Source organism: Camelus ferus, chromosome 7, assembly GCF_009834535.1.
Source record: "Camelus ferus isolate YT-003-E chromosome 7, BCGSAC_Cfer_1.0, whole genome shotgun sequence".
Lineage (NCBI taxonomy): Eukaryota > Metazoa > Chordata > Mammalia > Artiodactyla > Camelidae > Camelus > Camelus ferus.
In genome coordinates, this window is record NC_045702.1 from 60,766,507 (window position 1) to 60,783,735 (window position 17,229).

The following is a 17,229-nucleotide window of genomic DNA, read 5'->3' on the forward strand; positions in this document are numbered from 1 at the left end:
TAACTATAGTGGGTAAGAAAGTTGGGGTACCCTGGCTGGAGAATCCTTGGGTATTCATCCTTTAATTGCATTAGGTATCTCAATGCTGTGCTCAGCATTGTGTTCCTCAAACCTAGTCTAGAATCTGGCACATTAAAAGAAATCAGTAATTACTGGATATTTATTTATTTATTCAATATTTATTTGGGTATTGAGTATTTATTTATTTTAATATTTATTATTTATCCATCTAGATTCTATGTATATTCAAAGATGCCAGAACACACACATTTATTTTCTTATTTATTGTCTATCTAGATTTCTGTGTGTGTGTGTGTGTGTGTGTGTGTGTGTGTGTGTGTGTGTGTGTATAAAGAACCCAGAAAATGGGTAAAGGGTAGGGGTTGGGTATTTAATTTCTCCAGGAAAATATTAGATGCTTGGATAATAAGTTAGTCATCACATATTTTATAGGTGTGTATCAAATATTTACTTATTATGTTGTGTAGTTCTTCATGAATTCAAAACCAGTGGTCTTAGTTAGATTGCTATTATTATTCTATGAATAATTTTGTTTACCCTCTCTTACCATTAAGCCTTTTTGTAATTCTCTATTTATCTGGAATTCCTTAGTGTATGTTTTGAGGTATAGATTTAAAGCAATTCTTCTCCACTCTAATATTTAATTGCTTTTATATGTTTTTATACTGTGTGTATTTTCCCATTGTTGTGTTGCATATTTTGTGTTGCTGATAGAATTTATTCAAAAAGATAACTCAGAGTTCCAATCAGCATAAAATAGGCCTTTATCAATTGATTGACCAATGAAGGTACATTTATGTTTTAAGTTAAAATAGTGTGGTTCTCATTTTAAACAATTGTTTTGATTAACGACCGGCCTCAACTACATTGAATAAGAGGGATTCTTTACACAATTTCTGCAACTACAAATAGACCTTGTTGATAGCTCTCTGGGAAGCCACTTTTGTAAAACTGGTATTAGTTTCAACAAATAGTGCCATTGCTGTGTGAAATTAGTTTAATGTTCTGGATTAGCTCTGTGACGCAGTGGCATACTCTAATTTAATGCAGTCTTGAGGGGCAGCAGCTTTTTTGTTTTCCTTAAGTTTTGTTTAATTATGCGGTTTATAAAGAGAGGTGGGGGTCAGAAAGGGAGGAGTCTAGGTGTAACAGAACAGAGACTTACAGGGTATGTCAATTTCCTTTCAAAGTGGTTTCATTAATAGCTTTATCACCATATTGTTTAAATTATAAGTAACCCTCTTCACCCCCAGCAGACCCTGGATTGTGTCCCACTACCAATTTCACCAGTTCCACCCACCACCTGGCACACTGTGGAAGCCTGTAAATTCTGGGCTGGATGGGCAACCATTCCATATAGCCTGCTTCTAAGGGGAGAGGTTTTAGGTTGTGTTTTTCCATCATTAGCCCAGATCTTTCCATTTAGTCATTGCCTCCCAAGTATAATTCCCAATAAACCACTGTGTTTATGTCATCACCATGTCACACGAACCCAACAACCATTTGAAACTGGCGTATCAAGAGTTCCTTTTTCAGGTTTTCTTTTTCTAAGGTGGGGTGGGGGTGGGAAGCTGGCAATCTTTTTTCTTTCAGTTTTTTTTTGAGAAATAATTGACATACATATGTTTAAGGTGTGCAGCGTAATGTTTTGACTTACATATATTGTGAAATGATTACTACTCTAAGTTTAGATCAGGCTTTCTATACGCAGCCTATCATTCTACAACTCCAATGTTTATTATGTTTTGAAATTTGGTGTCTCATGAACCTCATTTGTCGCTTTTCTTTAGATGACTCACAATCACTATGATACTGTTTTAGTGTTAATTGGTATTAAAAACATCTGTATGCTCATTTCCCTGAACATCATATCTGACTACATTTTATGTATCTTCTTTTATCCTCACTGGTGTTTTAATTTTCTATTAATAAATCTCAAGTATTCCAAGTAAAATTGATACAAAAAATAAAATGTTATATTTTATTTCAATAGAATCTCTTTATTGTGTGGCTTTAATTTATATGTTAAAGTTTTGCATCTTATTATGTTACACCTATAGTCACTAATTGTGTGACTTATTTTATGTTAAAAGTCTTGTAGCTTAAGAAGTTTTTTGTTATGTCCAGAGTCGCTATTAATTGTGTGGCTTTACTTCACATGTTAAAGCTTGTAGTTTAAAAAGATTTTTATATTATGCCCAGAGTCACTATTAATTGTGTGGCTTTATTGATATGTTAAAAGTTTTTACAGCAGGAATGATTTCATTGACTTCCTGAAGTATTCTGGGTAAATAATGGATACTGGGTTGCTTGACTGATGTATTCATTTTACCACCCCCACCACTTCCCAAATTACCCCTACCCTTCCCACCCCACTCCCTCTTCCCACCCCCAACCCTCCTCACTGTCCCATTCCCCACCCCCCGACGGCCCCTCCTCACTGTCCCGCCCCCTCCACGGTCCCCTCCTCACTCCTCTATTTTTCTTTACCCTCCTTTCTCCCCCTTCTCCAACCTCCCCCATTCCTGCTTCCCCTTCTCTCCTCCCCAACCCTGTCCACTCCCTCACCATGTTCCACTAATGCCCGTGAACACTGAAATGATCAAGACACAGTTTGCACTTAACCACTAAATCTTTATTAATTGAATTCTTATTATAACATCAATACAATATTAGTAAATAGAGAGAAATACAGAGTAAAGAGAATAAAGCAATGGGGAAGGGTGGGGAGGTAGGGCAGGGGTAGGTAGGAGGTGTAGAGTTAGGGAGAAGAGGCATGGGTAAGGAAGAGGGCTACTGACAGGGGCGTAAGCAACAGTTCTTATCCATCACTTTCCTGTAACTCCCATGAATCTTTACCATCCATCATTATCAATTTCACTCCAGCAACAATTTCTCAAAGGGCATCAATCTATCCTAACTCTCTAAAGACTTTGCTTACAATCTCAATCCCTGGAGTTAACACCCAGGGCAAAGATCCTCTATTAAATTATTTATCCAATCATCTTTGAACTTTCTCCCACTAGGGTTCTATCCAGGTCCAACAGCCCTAAAAAAGACTGATCTCCCTGCAGTTCCCTCCGAGTTTATTTGAAATCATTAGGGGTAGCAATCATGGGGTAAAGGATCACAAGTAAGTACACATGTCCACTTATAAAGATACCTAGTACATAGTATCATGCTTTTTAACTAATCCCACCCACTTAAGATTACTTAATAGTCCCTCCCATTCTAAAATACTTATGATTATGATATATATCCCCAATTACTTAAACTGATTACAGAAAGAAATAAAAACAATGCAATTTTCCACAGACCAATTCAATAGCATTCTACAATCTGAAACAACAAAGAACTTTCCATCCCAACAGATGTGCATTCTTTAGATGAAAATGTCGTGTGGTTCCCTTCAGCCACTTCATCTCTGTACATGGTCCTTCCTTCATTTCTGCCCAGGTCTTTCCCGCAGTGTTCTCTGTTGCCAATCTTGGAATTCTGTCTGATGTTAGATGTCTGTGGTAGATGACAACTGGATCAATTCAGGAGTCCAAGAGGTACCTGCAAACTTAAACAGAAATCCAGACTGCACTATGTAGATGTGCCCCTCCTATTTTGTGTACCTGCAAGTTCACTGTGCTAGCTCACATGATTTAATCCAACTTATTCTCCATTTTCCAGTATCTAATACAAATACCTCATTGCTCAAACTGAATTGACCCTTCAGAAATGTATGTAAACTGCCTCCGTTTCAACAGCCTAGCATGGTGACCTTAGCTAGTTCTAAGTCTGCCTAACAATGGGAGCTTATATCTTCTTCACTGATTTTTTTAAACACTGAAAATTCAGGCCAAAAGTCAATCAATTTTGCCAATTTGTTTTAAAAGGCAGACTACTGATTTTGCTTAATAATTTTGATGTTGTGGTTTATATGTCTTGTTTTGATTTTGCTCCCTTTCCACCTTCTTTAGAGATTTAATTCCTTTGCTTTTCCCTTTCTTATGAATAAAGGCATTTTGTCGGAAAATGCCAAAAAAATTTAAACTATTCAATTAAAATTGATCAACAGCAACAAAATAAATCGAGTGAAAGGAAACTTAATAAAATTCTGATACCATAGAATAAATTTGAGATTACTTATCCTTAACACCTACACTTATAGATAGTATATATAGCTATAGAGCATAGCACACACTGCCAAAGTTTTTCACAAGCTTTACAAAACAGCCAAAAGTGTGTCAGGGACTTCATCCATGAGTTGTTAACCCACACCACCATACTCCCTTGATGATTGTTGTTGTTGGCTCACATCTCCAGACTTCCACTTGCAGTGATGGCAAATGTTCGTGTGCACATGCCGGGGCTGCAAACAATAGCCCATTTCTAGGCCCTTTGCAGCTTGAAGATCAATTGACAACTGTAAATTTGACACAAAACAACTGGAATTCAAATGTATGGAGGATGGGTTGGTATCTGAGGTAAACTGAAGTTAACGCTTCAAAAAGTCCAAAAGCACAAATGCACCATTTAAAAAGTAATTACTCAAACACATGAGTGACTGTCAAGCTTTCTGATTCCATTGAAAGAAAAAAAAAAAAAAAAAGTAAAAGTTGTTTTGGATTAAGTAGCCAATCAGGTATCTTCTCTGAATTTGTGTATCATTTTGTGTGATTTTTAAAGGCCCAATTAGAAAACAATTAGATGATATTAAAATAGAGGTTTGAAGATGAACAGGATGAACTATTATACAAATACTCCAGTTCTGAGGAGCCTCTCATTCACAGTGTTTTAAGAGAAGTTCACAGTAAGAAATATTTTACACTACGTTACCTATCAATTTTAATTAGTTTAACAATAAGAATTGGATAGTACTTTGTTATTCAATGGAAATAATTTCTGAAAGCAGAGTCACCACTTTAAAACACTGTTAAAGAACACTATCAATCTACAGCTAAAACTTTTAAGTGTTTAAACATGCAAGAATAGGGGTGGGTGATAATGAATATGTGAAAGATGATGTTGATGAAAAGTGAAACTTCACCATTAGACTCCTCTTCATGACAGGCAATTTGAAATATATACCACGTTGTTTTCTACTGCTCAAACTGTTTTGGCAATTGGGGGCTGTGTGTTGAAACAAATGCCCCAAGAAGCCTGCCTCTTTCTTCTTGCATGGCAGCAAAATGGAGTCTCGGCAACCAGGCAGGAAGGATGACACAAATCCTGCAGCAGGGTTAATGGCAGTAGTAAACAGAAAGAGAGAGGTTAGACAAAGAGTTCAAGGTATTAGCAAGGGACCAGGCTAAAGGAAGTCAGGCAGTCCCAGGTTAGCACAAAGCGTCTAGGAGACATCAGTTGATGTCACCAAATTGAAGACAACTCTTTTGTGTTGTCTGTTGCTTTGAGTTGCTTTCTGAGGCCTTCCATTCATTGGCAGCTTGTTACCAGCTCCATCCCCTACCGGGTGCTAAAATTATTTCCCCTCCCTAAGCATCCTAGTGCTACAGTCTAGTGAGGGGACTGATGATGAAATGCCCAGATGCATATGGAGGCAGAGACATGGACAGATGCTCCCAAGACTTCAGGTCATGCTCTTCCAGCCAATTAACAAAGCTTGTAAAAATTCTGAAGTTCCAGGACAAGTTGATAACATTAACTCAGAGTCTCTTTTTTTAAGAGTTGGGTATGGGATTTAGGAGTCCTTTTGACTTGCTACTTGTTAGCCCTCATACATGACTGAGAGGTGATCACACTTCACAAACATCTAACACACCTGGAACCATCAAAGTCTCTGGTTACCAGGATTAACGTTGTATGGAAGCCATTGCTGGCATGATGATGGTAAGGTGTTGTGACAGCCAGAGTTATTGGGTACATGTGATTTGCACCAGGATGTGAAGGCACACTCAACATGCAAATGTCCATCTGAGAGCACTTCCTTCTGAGGCCTGAGGTGTTTCTGTTGCAGGGGTTTTGCCTGCTCCTGGGAGAACTGGTCGAGTTGCTGCTCCTTGAACCATCAAAGTGTGGAGTCTGAAGATGGTGAAGTTTCAAAAGGTGCAGCAAAAAAGATCACGGAAGCCATTTCATACTGCACCATTAATTCTGGCTTCCTTAATAAGGCCTCGGTCCTCTAGTGATGTAAAGAGTACCGAAACTACAGGAAAAGTCATGTCCTCCTCCTCCTTGTCTCCCCCTCCATAAAGAAAACAGCATTTCCTGTGTTTGCATCAGCTTCTCTGTAAATGTTAAACGAGGACTTTGGCAGTCTTTAATTCAGATGGTGACAGTACTTTCAGCAGGTAAAACCCAGGCTTCCAGGGTTTGCTGGGAAGTAAACTTACTACGAATTCTAATTAGATTGGCAGTTAATTTGTTGGTAAATATTTTGTCACTCCCACCAAACAGTGGAGGTCCCTTGGTGCTTTAAGATGTGTGCCAGTCCAGGGCGGCCCTGACCTTCTGTAACCATTTCAGAGAAAACCTGTGCCTCAGGTTGGTCTGAAGGTGCAGTAGCTCAATTTAGCACACAGTCACTGATTGAGAAGCTGAACAGGAGTACATTTTGAGGGCAGAGATCCTGAAGGATGACTGGTATTTATTTACAGGGTGCTGTAAGAGGGCGGCGGTGGCGGCGGTGGCGGCGGCGGAGGTGGCTGCGGTGGCGGATACTGAGGCACCGGAGGCTGGCGGTACCAATGTGGATTCCAGGTGATCATCACGGGGACATAGAGCGATCGTCCATGTCCATCTCGCCCCACAGGGTACCAGGCGAATCCTACTGGGTAGGTTGGGTACGTGGCATACGCAGGGTAGGTCGGATATCCTGGTATTTGAGGTACATACTCAGTGTACGTCGCCAGGTGAGCTTGGTCTTCTAAATTTGGAATAGAGAGTCGAGGGTACTGATTCTGGATGGTGAAATTGTTGGGAGCTCGGCAGTCGTAAGAAACTTGCAGTTTCCATCCCCTTTTCACTTGGAGAACTTGGGCTCCGTTTGGTGCGATTGTTGGAGTAATCAGCCCATCTTTTACGTTTCTGGCCACAAAATCTCGCAGAGCTGCCATCTCTGATTCCGACAGTGAATACACATGTCCGCTGGGAATACTGTGTGCTCCAGGGATCATTTCTATGTTCGGGTCAACCAGGCGGTGGTCTGGGTAGACATTTTCATCTACTGGAGTGTACACATTCTGGACGTAGTAATACCTCACTGGTTGGTAAACTCTGTATCCTTCTACTGGGTAATAGAATGAAGGTTGTGCTGGTGGTGGGAGCGGTGGTGGTATTGGAGAATACATCCGGCAGTGGTATCGGCAATATTCGGAATCGAAGACGATCGATCGGGTGCTCCACGTGATATTGGGATCGTGTGTGCTCAGCCAACGCACCCCAAGGACGATGGGGAAGAATGGAGACTGAGTCACATCAAATGACAGCACTTCACGGTGATCTCCCAAGTCGACTATCAGGTCGTGTGTTTCATGGACAACGGGTCCCGATGCTATGGGACGTCCATCGATCGCTTCTACAAGTATTGGCCAGTCCTTGACTCGCAGAGGAATGCCATTCTGGGCAACGTATTCGTGATCAATGAAGTTGCCAGAAGCACCAGAATCGATCATAGCTCGGACGAACAGGGTGTGTCTGCCCGGAAGATGAATCTGGAGCATCACTTGCAAGTGTGGAGATGAAGCATCATCTTGTGGGGACCTTATTAATTCCGGCCCGGTCGCTGAAGGTCCCTCTACAGCGGGGCCGGGGAGTTTCCCGCCGGCGAAGCCTTCGAGGCCTTGGCAGGACAGTTGTCGGCGTAGTGACCTCCATTCCCACAGTAGAGGCACAGGTTCAGCTTTCTGCGTCTTTCTTTTTCTTCCTGGGTCAGGCGCATGCGGGCACCTCCCACGGGCTCGGTAGGATCTACCTGGTGGTGGCTGCTGACATGAGGCATCACCAGTGCACGTGGCGGAGAGCGCGGCTTGCGGGCGGCAGCTGCCCTGGCCAGCCTTCTCTCGATGTGGATGCACTGGCCGATCAGGGCGGGCAGTGACTTGGCAACTTCAAGGCGTGACAGCTCCGCCTGAATGTGGTCGCTGAGGCCCTCGTGGTACTGGTCAATCAGTGCCGGCTCGTTCCAATCCAGGTCCTGTGCAATCATCTGGAAAGCGTTGGAGTAGTCGATGACTGACCCCATGCCTTGGCGCAGACGTCTGATCTTGCGTTTGGCAGCCTCGCGCCGCTGAGGGTCTTCAAAGACATGCTTCATTTCAGTCATGAAGGCTGGGTAGTTGTGCATCAGGTAGTGGGATCGCTCAAGCTTGGCGGAGGCCCAGCGGGCAGCACGGCCGGTCATCATGCTTGTCACAAAGCAGACACGGACGCGATCAACTGAGAAATCTCTGGTGCTCTTTTCCATGAAGAGCTGGCACTGGGACATGAAAGGAACCAGCATGTCTGGGTTGCCGTCAAACTTCTCGGGAAGGTCATCTGGGCACTCTTCCTCGATCGGAGTGGCTGGGGCAGCAGCGGCTGCAGCACCACAGAGCTCAATGTCGTCTTCCTCGTCCTCGGGGGCGGGCTCCACTTGCTCACGGAGGGAGGTGTTCTCCTCTGTGAGTTTCTGCACCTGGTTCTGCAGGTTGTTGTTCTCCTCAGACTGCTTCATGACCTTTTCTCTGAGGTTGTTGATCTCTTCAGAGAGATCGTCCCGTCTTCGTTCTGCCAGGTTGGGGATGTACTGGCCCCTTTGGCCGCTGCAGGAGGCGGCGGAGGAGGTGGAGGAGGAGGAGGAGGAGGAGGAGGAGGAGGGACCGTTGGGGGGAGGAGGAGGAGGAGGAGGTGGGCAGTCGGGCCCCAGGGTGAGATTTGGGGTGGGAGGAGACCTCCCAGGTGTAGCTTCACTCCTGTGGGGATGGAGGCCTGGATCTTGGCCTCCTCTTCCACCCTTTCGGCGTTTGGTTTTCAGAAGCTTTTTGTTTCTGTAAATAATAGAAGCATAAATTCAACATATACATTCAAAGCAGCACAATATAAAGAAGATTTTAGCATTTAAAATATCTATTAAAGTACCTTAAATACATGAGTATTTAAAGTATCTCTTTGCTTTACTTGCTTACATCGGTAGTTAATAAACAGACAAAAACCCTGCAAAAAAAGAAATCAGTTAATCAATGAGGACAACAGATAATGAAAAGCACCCTACTTTTTCTTGTCCAAATGTCCTTTTCATCCTCAAGAATCACCTGTTCATTATGATTCAACAATACACCACTGTATCAATAGCACAATTACTTTTACTGGGTAATAAAAAAAGTGGAAACACTCCAAACAAGAAGTTTTATATCCAGAGAGCAAAGCAAGAAACTTTCAGGACAAAGACTGACACCAGAAAAGTTACACAAAATGAAGCCAAAATTGTAACTGTTATTAGAGAAGTTACCTGAAAACACCTACTGTTTCAGCCAATAGAGAACCAAGAAAAAGAAGAGAGGAATTAAAATCACGATGCCTGTATTCATCAACCCTGGGGGATGGGGCACTCTGGCCAGCCCTAATCCACATCTAGAAAGAAAGTAACTGGTTATGAGAACAAACAAGCACCACCACAAAATCCACAGGACTGTCTAAATTACTTTTTTCCTTTGGGACAGAAATGGCACTAGGCAGCAGCGTGTGTTTATCAGTTTCCTTTCTTATTATACAGTCAATTAACAGATGTTCGTTGATGCCTCCTAGGAGTAGTAGGGCTGAAAAATGGGGCATTCATTCAAAGAAGCCCAATAATAGCACACCTCAAACTTAAGGGTAAGGACTTAATTAAATAATGCAGGTAAAGCACATAGTGAATATTCAATAACTGTTAGCTAATATTAATAAAGTCACTGATAAAAAAACAAACTTTAACTTTGTGTGTAAAGAGGCTGAGATTAAAATAGGGAGGGGCTGCAACTATGGCAACCTGGATATGTACCTCCCACCAAAAGATACTAATTTAAAAAACAACAACAAAAACACTGTTTGTCAAACAAATCCAGGGCCTCATTAGACTTCCAGGTCACCAGTTTGCAATCCCTGGTTTTTAAGCAAGATTTGTCAGCATAGCCCCACCCCAAAGTTTGTGATTTAAAGTGGGATAGGGCTTCATGCTTAGGGGGTGGGTAGATGTATGTGCATGGGTAGGGGAGATTAATTGTCCTAATTATGGGTATGGTAACAATAAATCACACATACAGTAACAGCACACATTGCCTGTATACTTCCTGAAAATAAGGTTAAATGGATTTAGAGTACTTATTTTAACATTTCAATAATTTTTTTAAATGGACCTTAAATTCTCATATTTGGAAAACTCTAGGAAAAGGCCAAAAAGTTTAAAAACTTAATATATAAAGCAGGCAGACTGCCTATTCACTACATTTTAATTTGGCAGTCCTGGCCACCTGTTCTTCTCTGATCCATCAAGGCAAAAATGGACACCAAATTAATTACATAAAATAAAACCACAAAGATAAACATGTATTATTCAGAGAAGTTTGGTGAAAAATAGCTAATATTTCAACAAACAGGGTACAAGGTAGGGAAAAAGGTGATGATAATCAAACATGATGCCTGGCTGTGGAGAAATATCCCTTCCTCCTTCTTTCCTAAGGCCTCTCCTAATTCTTTAGGCCCTCCCCTTTGCCAACCCTGCCACCCACTGCCATTTTCCCTATGCCCTGCAGTGTTGGTACGGCCTCTCCAAGGAGTTGCTAGATAGCAGAGTCCTTGAGGAACAGAATCACTGTGCCGTTTTAATAGTTTTAAACTGTTACCTAATTACTTTAATAACTTAGGCTACAAAAACAATTAACAGTTGATATTTAAGATAAGATATTCACGTTTAGAAGAAATTATAAGGTGTAATTAACACATCATAACCTGTGACATTCAGTTTCATTTCCAACTGCCTGAAGACAACTGTACTGGTGACACTCAGATTATGAGGTTACAAAATAATGCAACTTTTATTTATTAAATTAAGAGTTTTAATGTCCCATAGAAAAGCAACTAATAAGCACACAGGTGACTCAGGTGCCACTTCTGTCATCAAGACATTAATTAATACTTTCAAAACTTAGAGACAAGATTTCTGAAAAGGCATTCACAGCATGGTCTGGCGTAGCCTGACCCAGGTCAGGAAGGTTAACAGCCTACATGTCAGTCACAGTCACTGGGGTGGGCTTTACTGAGGCCCAGGTCTGATGGTTTTAACATCTGCAAAACACAATGATAGGACAGAAATAACAGTACATTAGGAAATCAGCAAACAGTCACTGTATTGTTTATGGAAACAAGAAATCAGTAAGAGTTTAAAATTTAAATGCTGTTGGTAGAAAGGAAGATAATATAGAGGTGAGAAGGTTGGAAACAGGACAATAGGGAGGGGCAGCAACTATTTAACATGGGGATGCATTCCCCCCTCCCCAAACATTGAATTCTTGTAAAAATTTTTTAATCCAGTGCTGGTCTAACAAATTAATGGCCTTATTTGGCCTGCAAGGTCAACAGTTTGAGGCTCCTAACTTATATCAATATCAGGCCTAAAGCTCCCATCCCTGGGGTTTGTAATTTTGGGGTAGGACCCTAAGCCCTAAAAGAGATAACTGCCCAGAGCAGAGAAATTTAACACTAAAAGTGAAAGGGTAGTGGGCAGGCAAATTAACAGTGTAAGTTTACAAATGTTTAAACAGCAACTGGAGCACCAATTAACATGGGAACAGGAACACTGTGACTTGATTTGAATTACAGGACTATGGCTCCTTAAACGCCCCCCTTAGTAGGGGCTGGATTAGGGAGGTGAGGTCAAGAGGCCCCATTCCTAAAACCTGAAAGGACATACAGCTTAAAGCTAAGCAACTTGGGACAGATGCCATCTTTACATATGAAAAAGAGTTCAGTATTATTGTATTTAAGAATTAAATACATTTGATTCAACCTTTGACTCTTCACAATGACTTCTGAAAATTTCTATTTCCCTGACCCCCAAACATAGCAAAGTAAAATAGTAGCCAAAAACTGCCACACATTAAACAGCCCATTAGGAAATCGCACTTCATTAAACAATGCTTAATTGTTTTACATTTGCAAATATCCACATTTCTTTGAGAACTATGAATGCTATTTGTGAAATGCAAATTTTATTAATGTGCACATTCTTTTCTTACCATTGTTTTGAACCTTTTTAAAATGCAGACATATAACTTCCAAAGAGAAGGGGGGGTCAGGGGGACATGGTGCATAAAAGGGGCCTGGGGACTTACTGAAAGCTGTAATTATGATAAGCACATGATACCATAGTTTGTATACTTGTTGGGGCAGGGGGGGCGTGTTGGTGGAGTGTGACAGATTTTTTGGAGCCAATGTTTCCAAACCCCCCTGTAACGAAGTCCTGGCTCATGGTTTATAATATATGGAACCAGGTTTTATAATTTCTTCATATAGTTAGAAACAAACATCTGACTGTCAGTAAATTTGTTTTATGTATATATTTTTAAATGCCAGCTAAAACCCTGAGTCTGTATTTTGCAATGTAGCCATTTTGTTACATTACACAAATTTTAAATATGACAATTATGGACCATTAAAAAATCCTCCTGCCCCAAATTTAAATAATTAGCTTTTGCTTTTTAGTTTATAAAAAAAGTTAATTATCTGGAATATTTTGAATTAATTTAGTTGTTTTAAATTATAATTAAAGCTAAATTATTGGAGTTTAAAAATACATACTTTTTTTTTTTTTTAAAGATCCTGTTAAAGGTGAGAGAGATAAGGCAATGTCTTGGACATCCCAGGACAGCAAAGCACCATAGGAAAGAGACAGGTGCAAAAACCCAGAAAACATCTGCAGACACCAAGGAAGACAAGGAATAAACCAACTTACTCTGGTCATTTAGCACATATTTAATGAATGCCTACCATGTGCCAGGCACAATTAATAAATATGTAGGCAAGTTAGCCAGGGCTAATCCTCTAGCGTTCCAAGAAAAAAATCCAGCTTCATAGGCATGCAGATAAACACTTCATCCTCCCTCAGAGGCCAAGCTGCAGCACCAATAAGGCCACGTAAAACTCCTATGAAACAAAGTTCAAGTTGTTCTTTATTTTGTATTCACAAAAGCATCCGATTCCAGTAGATCCCATCTCAAAGGTCCACTAGTGTGTCAAAAAAGTCTTAAATGTTAAAGTATTTATAATATTTTATTTTTCATTTGTAGTAAAAACATTTAGCTGGATTGCTCTTACAGGTGCCAGACATGTCAGTTTAGAAGCACCCTTCATAACCCCTAATAGGAGTTTAAATTACGGGATTATGTTATTTAACATATGCAGAGTGCTTAGAAAACATGCTTATTAACGTCATGTCTAATTAATATTGTTGTTAGATTAATTATTCTTATTTATTACTCTTATATTTGTTAGACACCAGTGGATAAAAAGCAAAACAGGCGCAGCAGAAACCACAGGAGGGCGGGGCTGTGCAGCCAGGCTCAGACAGTGAAGGTGCGCAGGCGCAAAGGAGGGGTACCTGATGGGAGGGGTGGGGGCTCACACTGCGCAGGCGCAAGTGGGCTCTGGGGGAGGTGGGGCCATAGGCCCCCTCAGAAGAGGCTGGTTCAGGGAGGGGCCAAGCTTAGAAGAAGCGGGGTCTGGGCAAGCCACCTCAGAGGAGGCAGGCTCAGAGAGAGGAGGTCTGGGGGGACCACCTCAGAGGAGGGGGGCTTCAGGGGGAGGAGAAGTCTGGGCGGGTGGCCTCAGAGTAGGCCGACTTAGGGGGAGGCGGGGTCTGGAGAGCTGCATCAGAGGAGGCAGGCTCAGGGGAAGGCGGGGTCTGGGGAATCACCTCAGAGGAGGCGGGCACAGGGGGAGGCGGGGACTGGGGAGGCAGCGTCTAGAAGGCGCGCTCTGGGAAGGCGCGCTCTGGGAAGGTGCGCCGCAGAGGAGGCGCGTGGAGGAGGAGGCGCACGGCCGAGGAGGCGCGCGGCCGAGGAGGCGCGCTCTGAGTAGGCGCTGGGAGGCGCTAAGCCTGCTCTGAGCAGATACTGCGGAGAAGGCACGCTAGAATGGGCGGGGCAGGTCTGAGACTGGCTGCAAGCCTCTCCCAGGATCCCCCCTCCCAAAACCCCTCCCACAGCCAGATTCATTTCATGCAACAAGAGCAATCACCCCCAGATCCAATCCTCCCCCCGCTTTCAATACTCAGCGGACCAACAGTTTCCACAAACTGTTGCTGGACGCCAATTCGCGCCACCACTACAACTACACCGCCACTTCAATTAAACGCAACTAGGCATGGCAGTCCACTCTGCCACCACCAAAAGATTCCCTTTTACACTCAAGTCAATACCTCTCTACTCCACTGCCATAGCAGGAATGGTGTGGGCAGAATGTTAAACACTAATTTTTGCCCAGGGCTCCATTTTGTCTAACAGCACCATCATGTAGAGAACAGTCCTGTAGAAAAACATAGTGGGAGCCATTCCAAAGGTGTGTTAGAGACAAAGGGTGGGGTTCCTGTAAGAGAGTAATCTTACTCATGTCTGCTTCAGCTGGTTTCTTTGTAGCGCAAAGCAGTCCAGTTACTGTACCTCTGCAGTTGCTATTACTTTGTAGTGCATTTAAGGGGTAAAATTTTCCGCAGCTCATGTACCTCTGCAGTTCCTGTGTTTTGTAGCGCGATGAAGCGCTGTTAGGAATGGTAATCATATAATTTTTGTGGCGCCAATCTTCTGCAGCTCAGATTTTGTAGCGCATTTAAAGCGCAAATCAGTCATCAGTCTGCAGCTCATATATCGCTGCAGTTCATACTGGTTTTAGCGCAATGAAGCGCCCAACAATCCCTAACGCATTTAAGTGCCCAGTCTGTAGCACATTGAAGCGCCCATCTGTAGCGCAATGAAGCGCCCATCAGTTTGTAGTGCATTTGAAACGCCTATCTATCTGTAGCGCATCTGAAGCGCTCATCAGTTTGCGGCACATTCAAAGCGCTTATCAGTTTGTAGCGCATTGAAGCGCCAATTAGTTTGTAGCGCATATCACTTTGCAGCACGTCTGCAAATTGTAGCCCATGTCTGTCTGCAGCTCATGTTTGTCCGCAGCTCATATCTCTACAGCCCATATCTGGACTTGGGTTCTGGAAATCAAAGCCCTGAAAGCTTGGTTTCTCCATCAGTTTGGGGGTACAGCCAGTAAAGGCGTGACAAGGTGTGCGTGGAGACATTCGGGGCGCTACTCCATCTCCCGCAGCTCCCGATAAGAACCGGGAATGAACGTGATCTTAAAAAAAAAAAAAAAAGAAACATCCTCACCGCATACTCACCACGCGAGGACTCCTCTGCGAAGACAGGAGGGACTGGGTCCCACACCTGTGCCAGGCGTGGGCTCCGCTGGGTGCTCGGCAGCCCGGAGTGGCTCCGGACGCGAGCCCGCTCAGCGGACCTTTCGCGAGGCTCGGTGGACCCTCTTCGCTGTTCTCCTCAGGTCGTAGTCAGGTTTCTTCGACACACACCAACCGAAGTTGAAGCGCGTGTACCCGGAGCGCGGACTAGGAGCCTTATATAGGCTGAACAGAGAAGGGGGGCGCCAAATCCCAGCGTGCTCCGCGGGTTAGGGGGGCGGAGGGGGAGCGGGGGCGGAGGGGATGGGGGGATGGGGGAGATGGGGGTGGGGGCGATGGCCACGCTACAGTGGCCCGCCGCTAGAGGGAGTACGGGATTAAGAAGGGGGTGCAGGATGCTGATGCTGAACTGGCCAAGCTGGGAGGAAAGAAGAAAGGGAGGGGAGGGGAGAATCGAGGACGGCCGGCCTAGCCAGGCCAAGAATGCAATTGCCCCATTGGTGGGAGCTGGGAGACCCTTGTGCTTGGACGGGACAGGGTCGGGGGACACGCAAGATGAGCCCCGCGACCACTGGCACCTTCTTACTGACAGGTTAGTGGGCTGCGCGCGACGGGAGGTCCTGGGGCCAACAGGCCGCCGCCTCCCCATCCCCCGCCCGGGTTTTGGGTACCCGGGCGCATTTTCTGGGCGTCAGCCCCTCTTGCTGCGGAGTCCTCAATGCACCCCTCCTCCAGGACGCCCCGCACTCCACTTCCCGGGCCTTTGCGTCTCTTACGAGGCTTGACCCCTGGCCTTTTTCTTCCGCGCCCCCGCGGGCCCCTCCCTGCCCAGAGGCGCCGAAATTCCATCTCCAGTTTCCATTCCCACCCCCAACCCCACGCCAGCCCTGGGTGGACATCTCCCGATCCCTGCAGCAAAGAGCTGGGGGGTCTTGCCCATTTGGGTGGGGGGGCGTTATCCCGTGAGTGGGCCTCTGCGGCTCAGAGGCGAGCTGTAGGAAATGGGTGTCAGGCTGCGCCCCCCTCTACACAAACAAAATCTTTTTCTCCTTTTCTTGAATCCCATCTGGAGAGAACACAAAAATGTGTATTTGAAACGCCTAATTCTCCTCTCTTCCTAAGCGAATTTCTTAGCGGCGGAAATCTCGTTTTTCTTAGGTTTTACGGAGTAGGGAAACGGAATCATGAAATGCTAGGAGCTAAACAAGGCGTTCAAGTCAGGGTTAACCCCGGCTAGGGGCCAGAGGCGCCAAAACAGAACGGTTTGCCCCACCATGTGCACAATTTTGAGAAAGCAAAAACAATTAAAAACAGCTGTGGATGCCTTCTATGTATCTGGCGGGCTTTGGAGGCTCCCAGCTACGGCCTTTTGGTGGTGATTACGAGGTTTACGCAGAGACCTAGCTCTCCCTTCAACGTTACATTTTTCTAAATCTTGTAGGGTGAATGAAAACATTTAGTTACCGTAACCGCACGTTTAATCCTTGAAGCGTGTTGCCGAGATTCGGTCACAAATGTTTGTGCATATTTAAACGTATGAACATACATTTTAGGTTAGAGAAAATTGCAATGAGTTATAAGACTAAAATAATGATGAGAAAGGATGCTAAAAAAAAAGTCGTAGCGTGGATTTCAATTTAAGCGCCACAAAGTGTTAGGCACTGAGAAAACGGACAATCTGTTGATGATCTTAGTAAAAGAAGTTTAGGTTAAAGTGAAAAACCAATTGTCTACAGCTGAGTGAGATTCATGAAACACAGTTGGGACACATTTGTATTTGAAGGCTAAAATTGAGCATAGTTAGGTAACATTGCTACAGATTATTTTATATAGAGAGG

The 17,229-nt window shown here is 43.7% G+C and overlaps 2 protein-coding genes across 8 annotated transcripts in view; one reads left to right on the plus strand and one right to left on the minus strand.

Moving 5' to 3' along the window:
• Positions 1 to 2,634: 2,634 nt before the first annotated feature.
• PEG10 (paternally expressed 10) lies at positions 2,635 to 15,584 on the minus strand. Of its 2 annotated transcripts, none has more exon segments than NM_001291334.1 (2): positions 2,635 to 8,996; positions 15,363 to 15,584. In NM_001291334.1, coding segments are annotated over 2 exon segments (2,382 nt in total). In that variant the 5' UTR covers positions 15,368 to 15,584; the 3' UTR covers positions 2,635 to 6,620.
• Positions 15,585 to 15,786: 202 nt separating this feature from the next.
• Positions 15,787 to 17,229, plus strand: part of SGCE (sarcoglycan epsilon) — a 64,690-nt gene continuing 63,247 nt past the window's right edge. For 2 of the 6 annotated variants that reach the window (XM_032483983.1, XM_032483988.1), the window contains exon 1: positions 15,789 to 15,983. In XM_032483983.1, coding sequence (XP_032339874.1) covers positions 15,875 to 15,983 — 109 coding nt within the window. In that variant the 5' untranslated portion in view covers positions 15,789 to 15,874. Of the gene's footprint in view, positions 15,984 to 17,229 lie in introns of all 6 variants that reach the window. The other 4 variants (XM_032483985.1, XM_032483987.1, XM_032483986.1 and 1 more) reach the window with 3 other exon arrangements.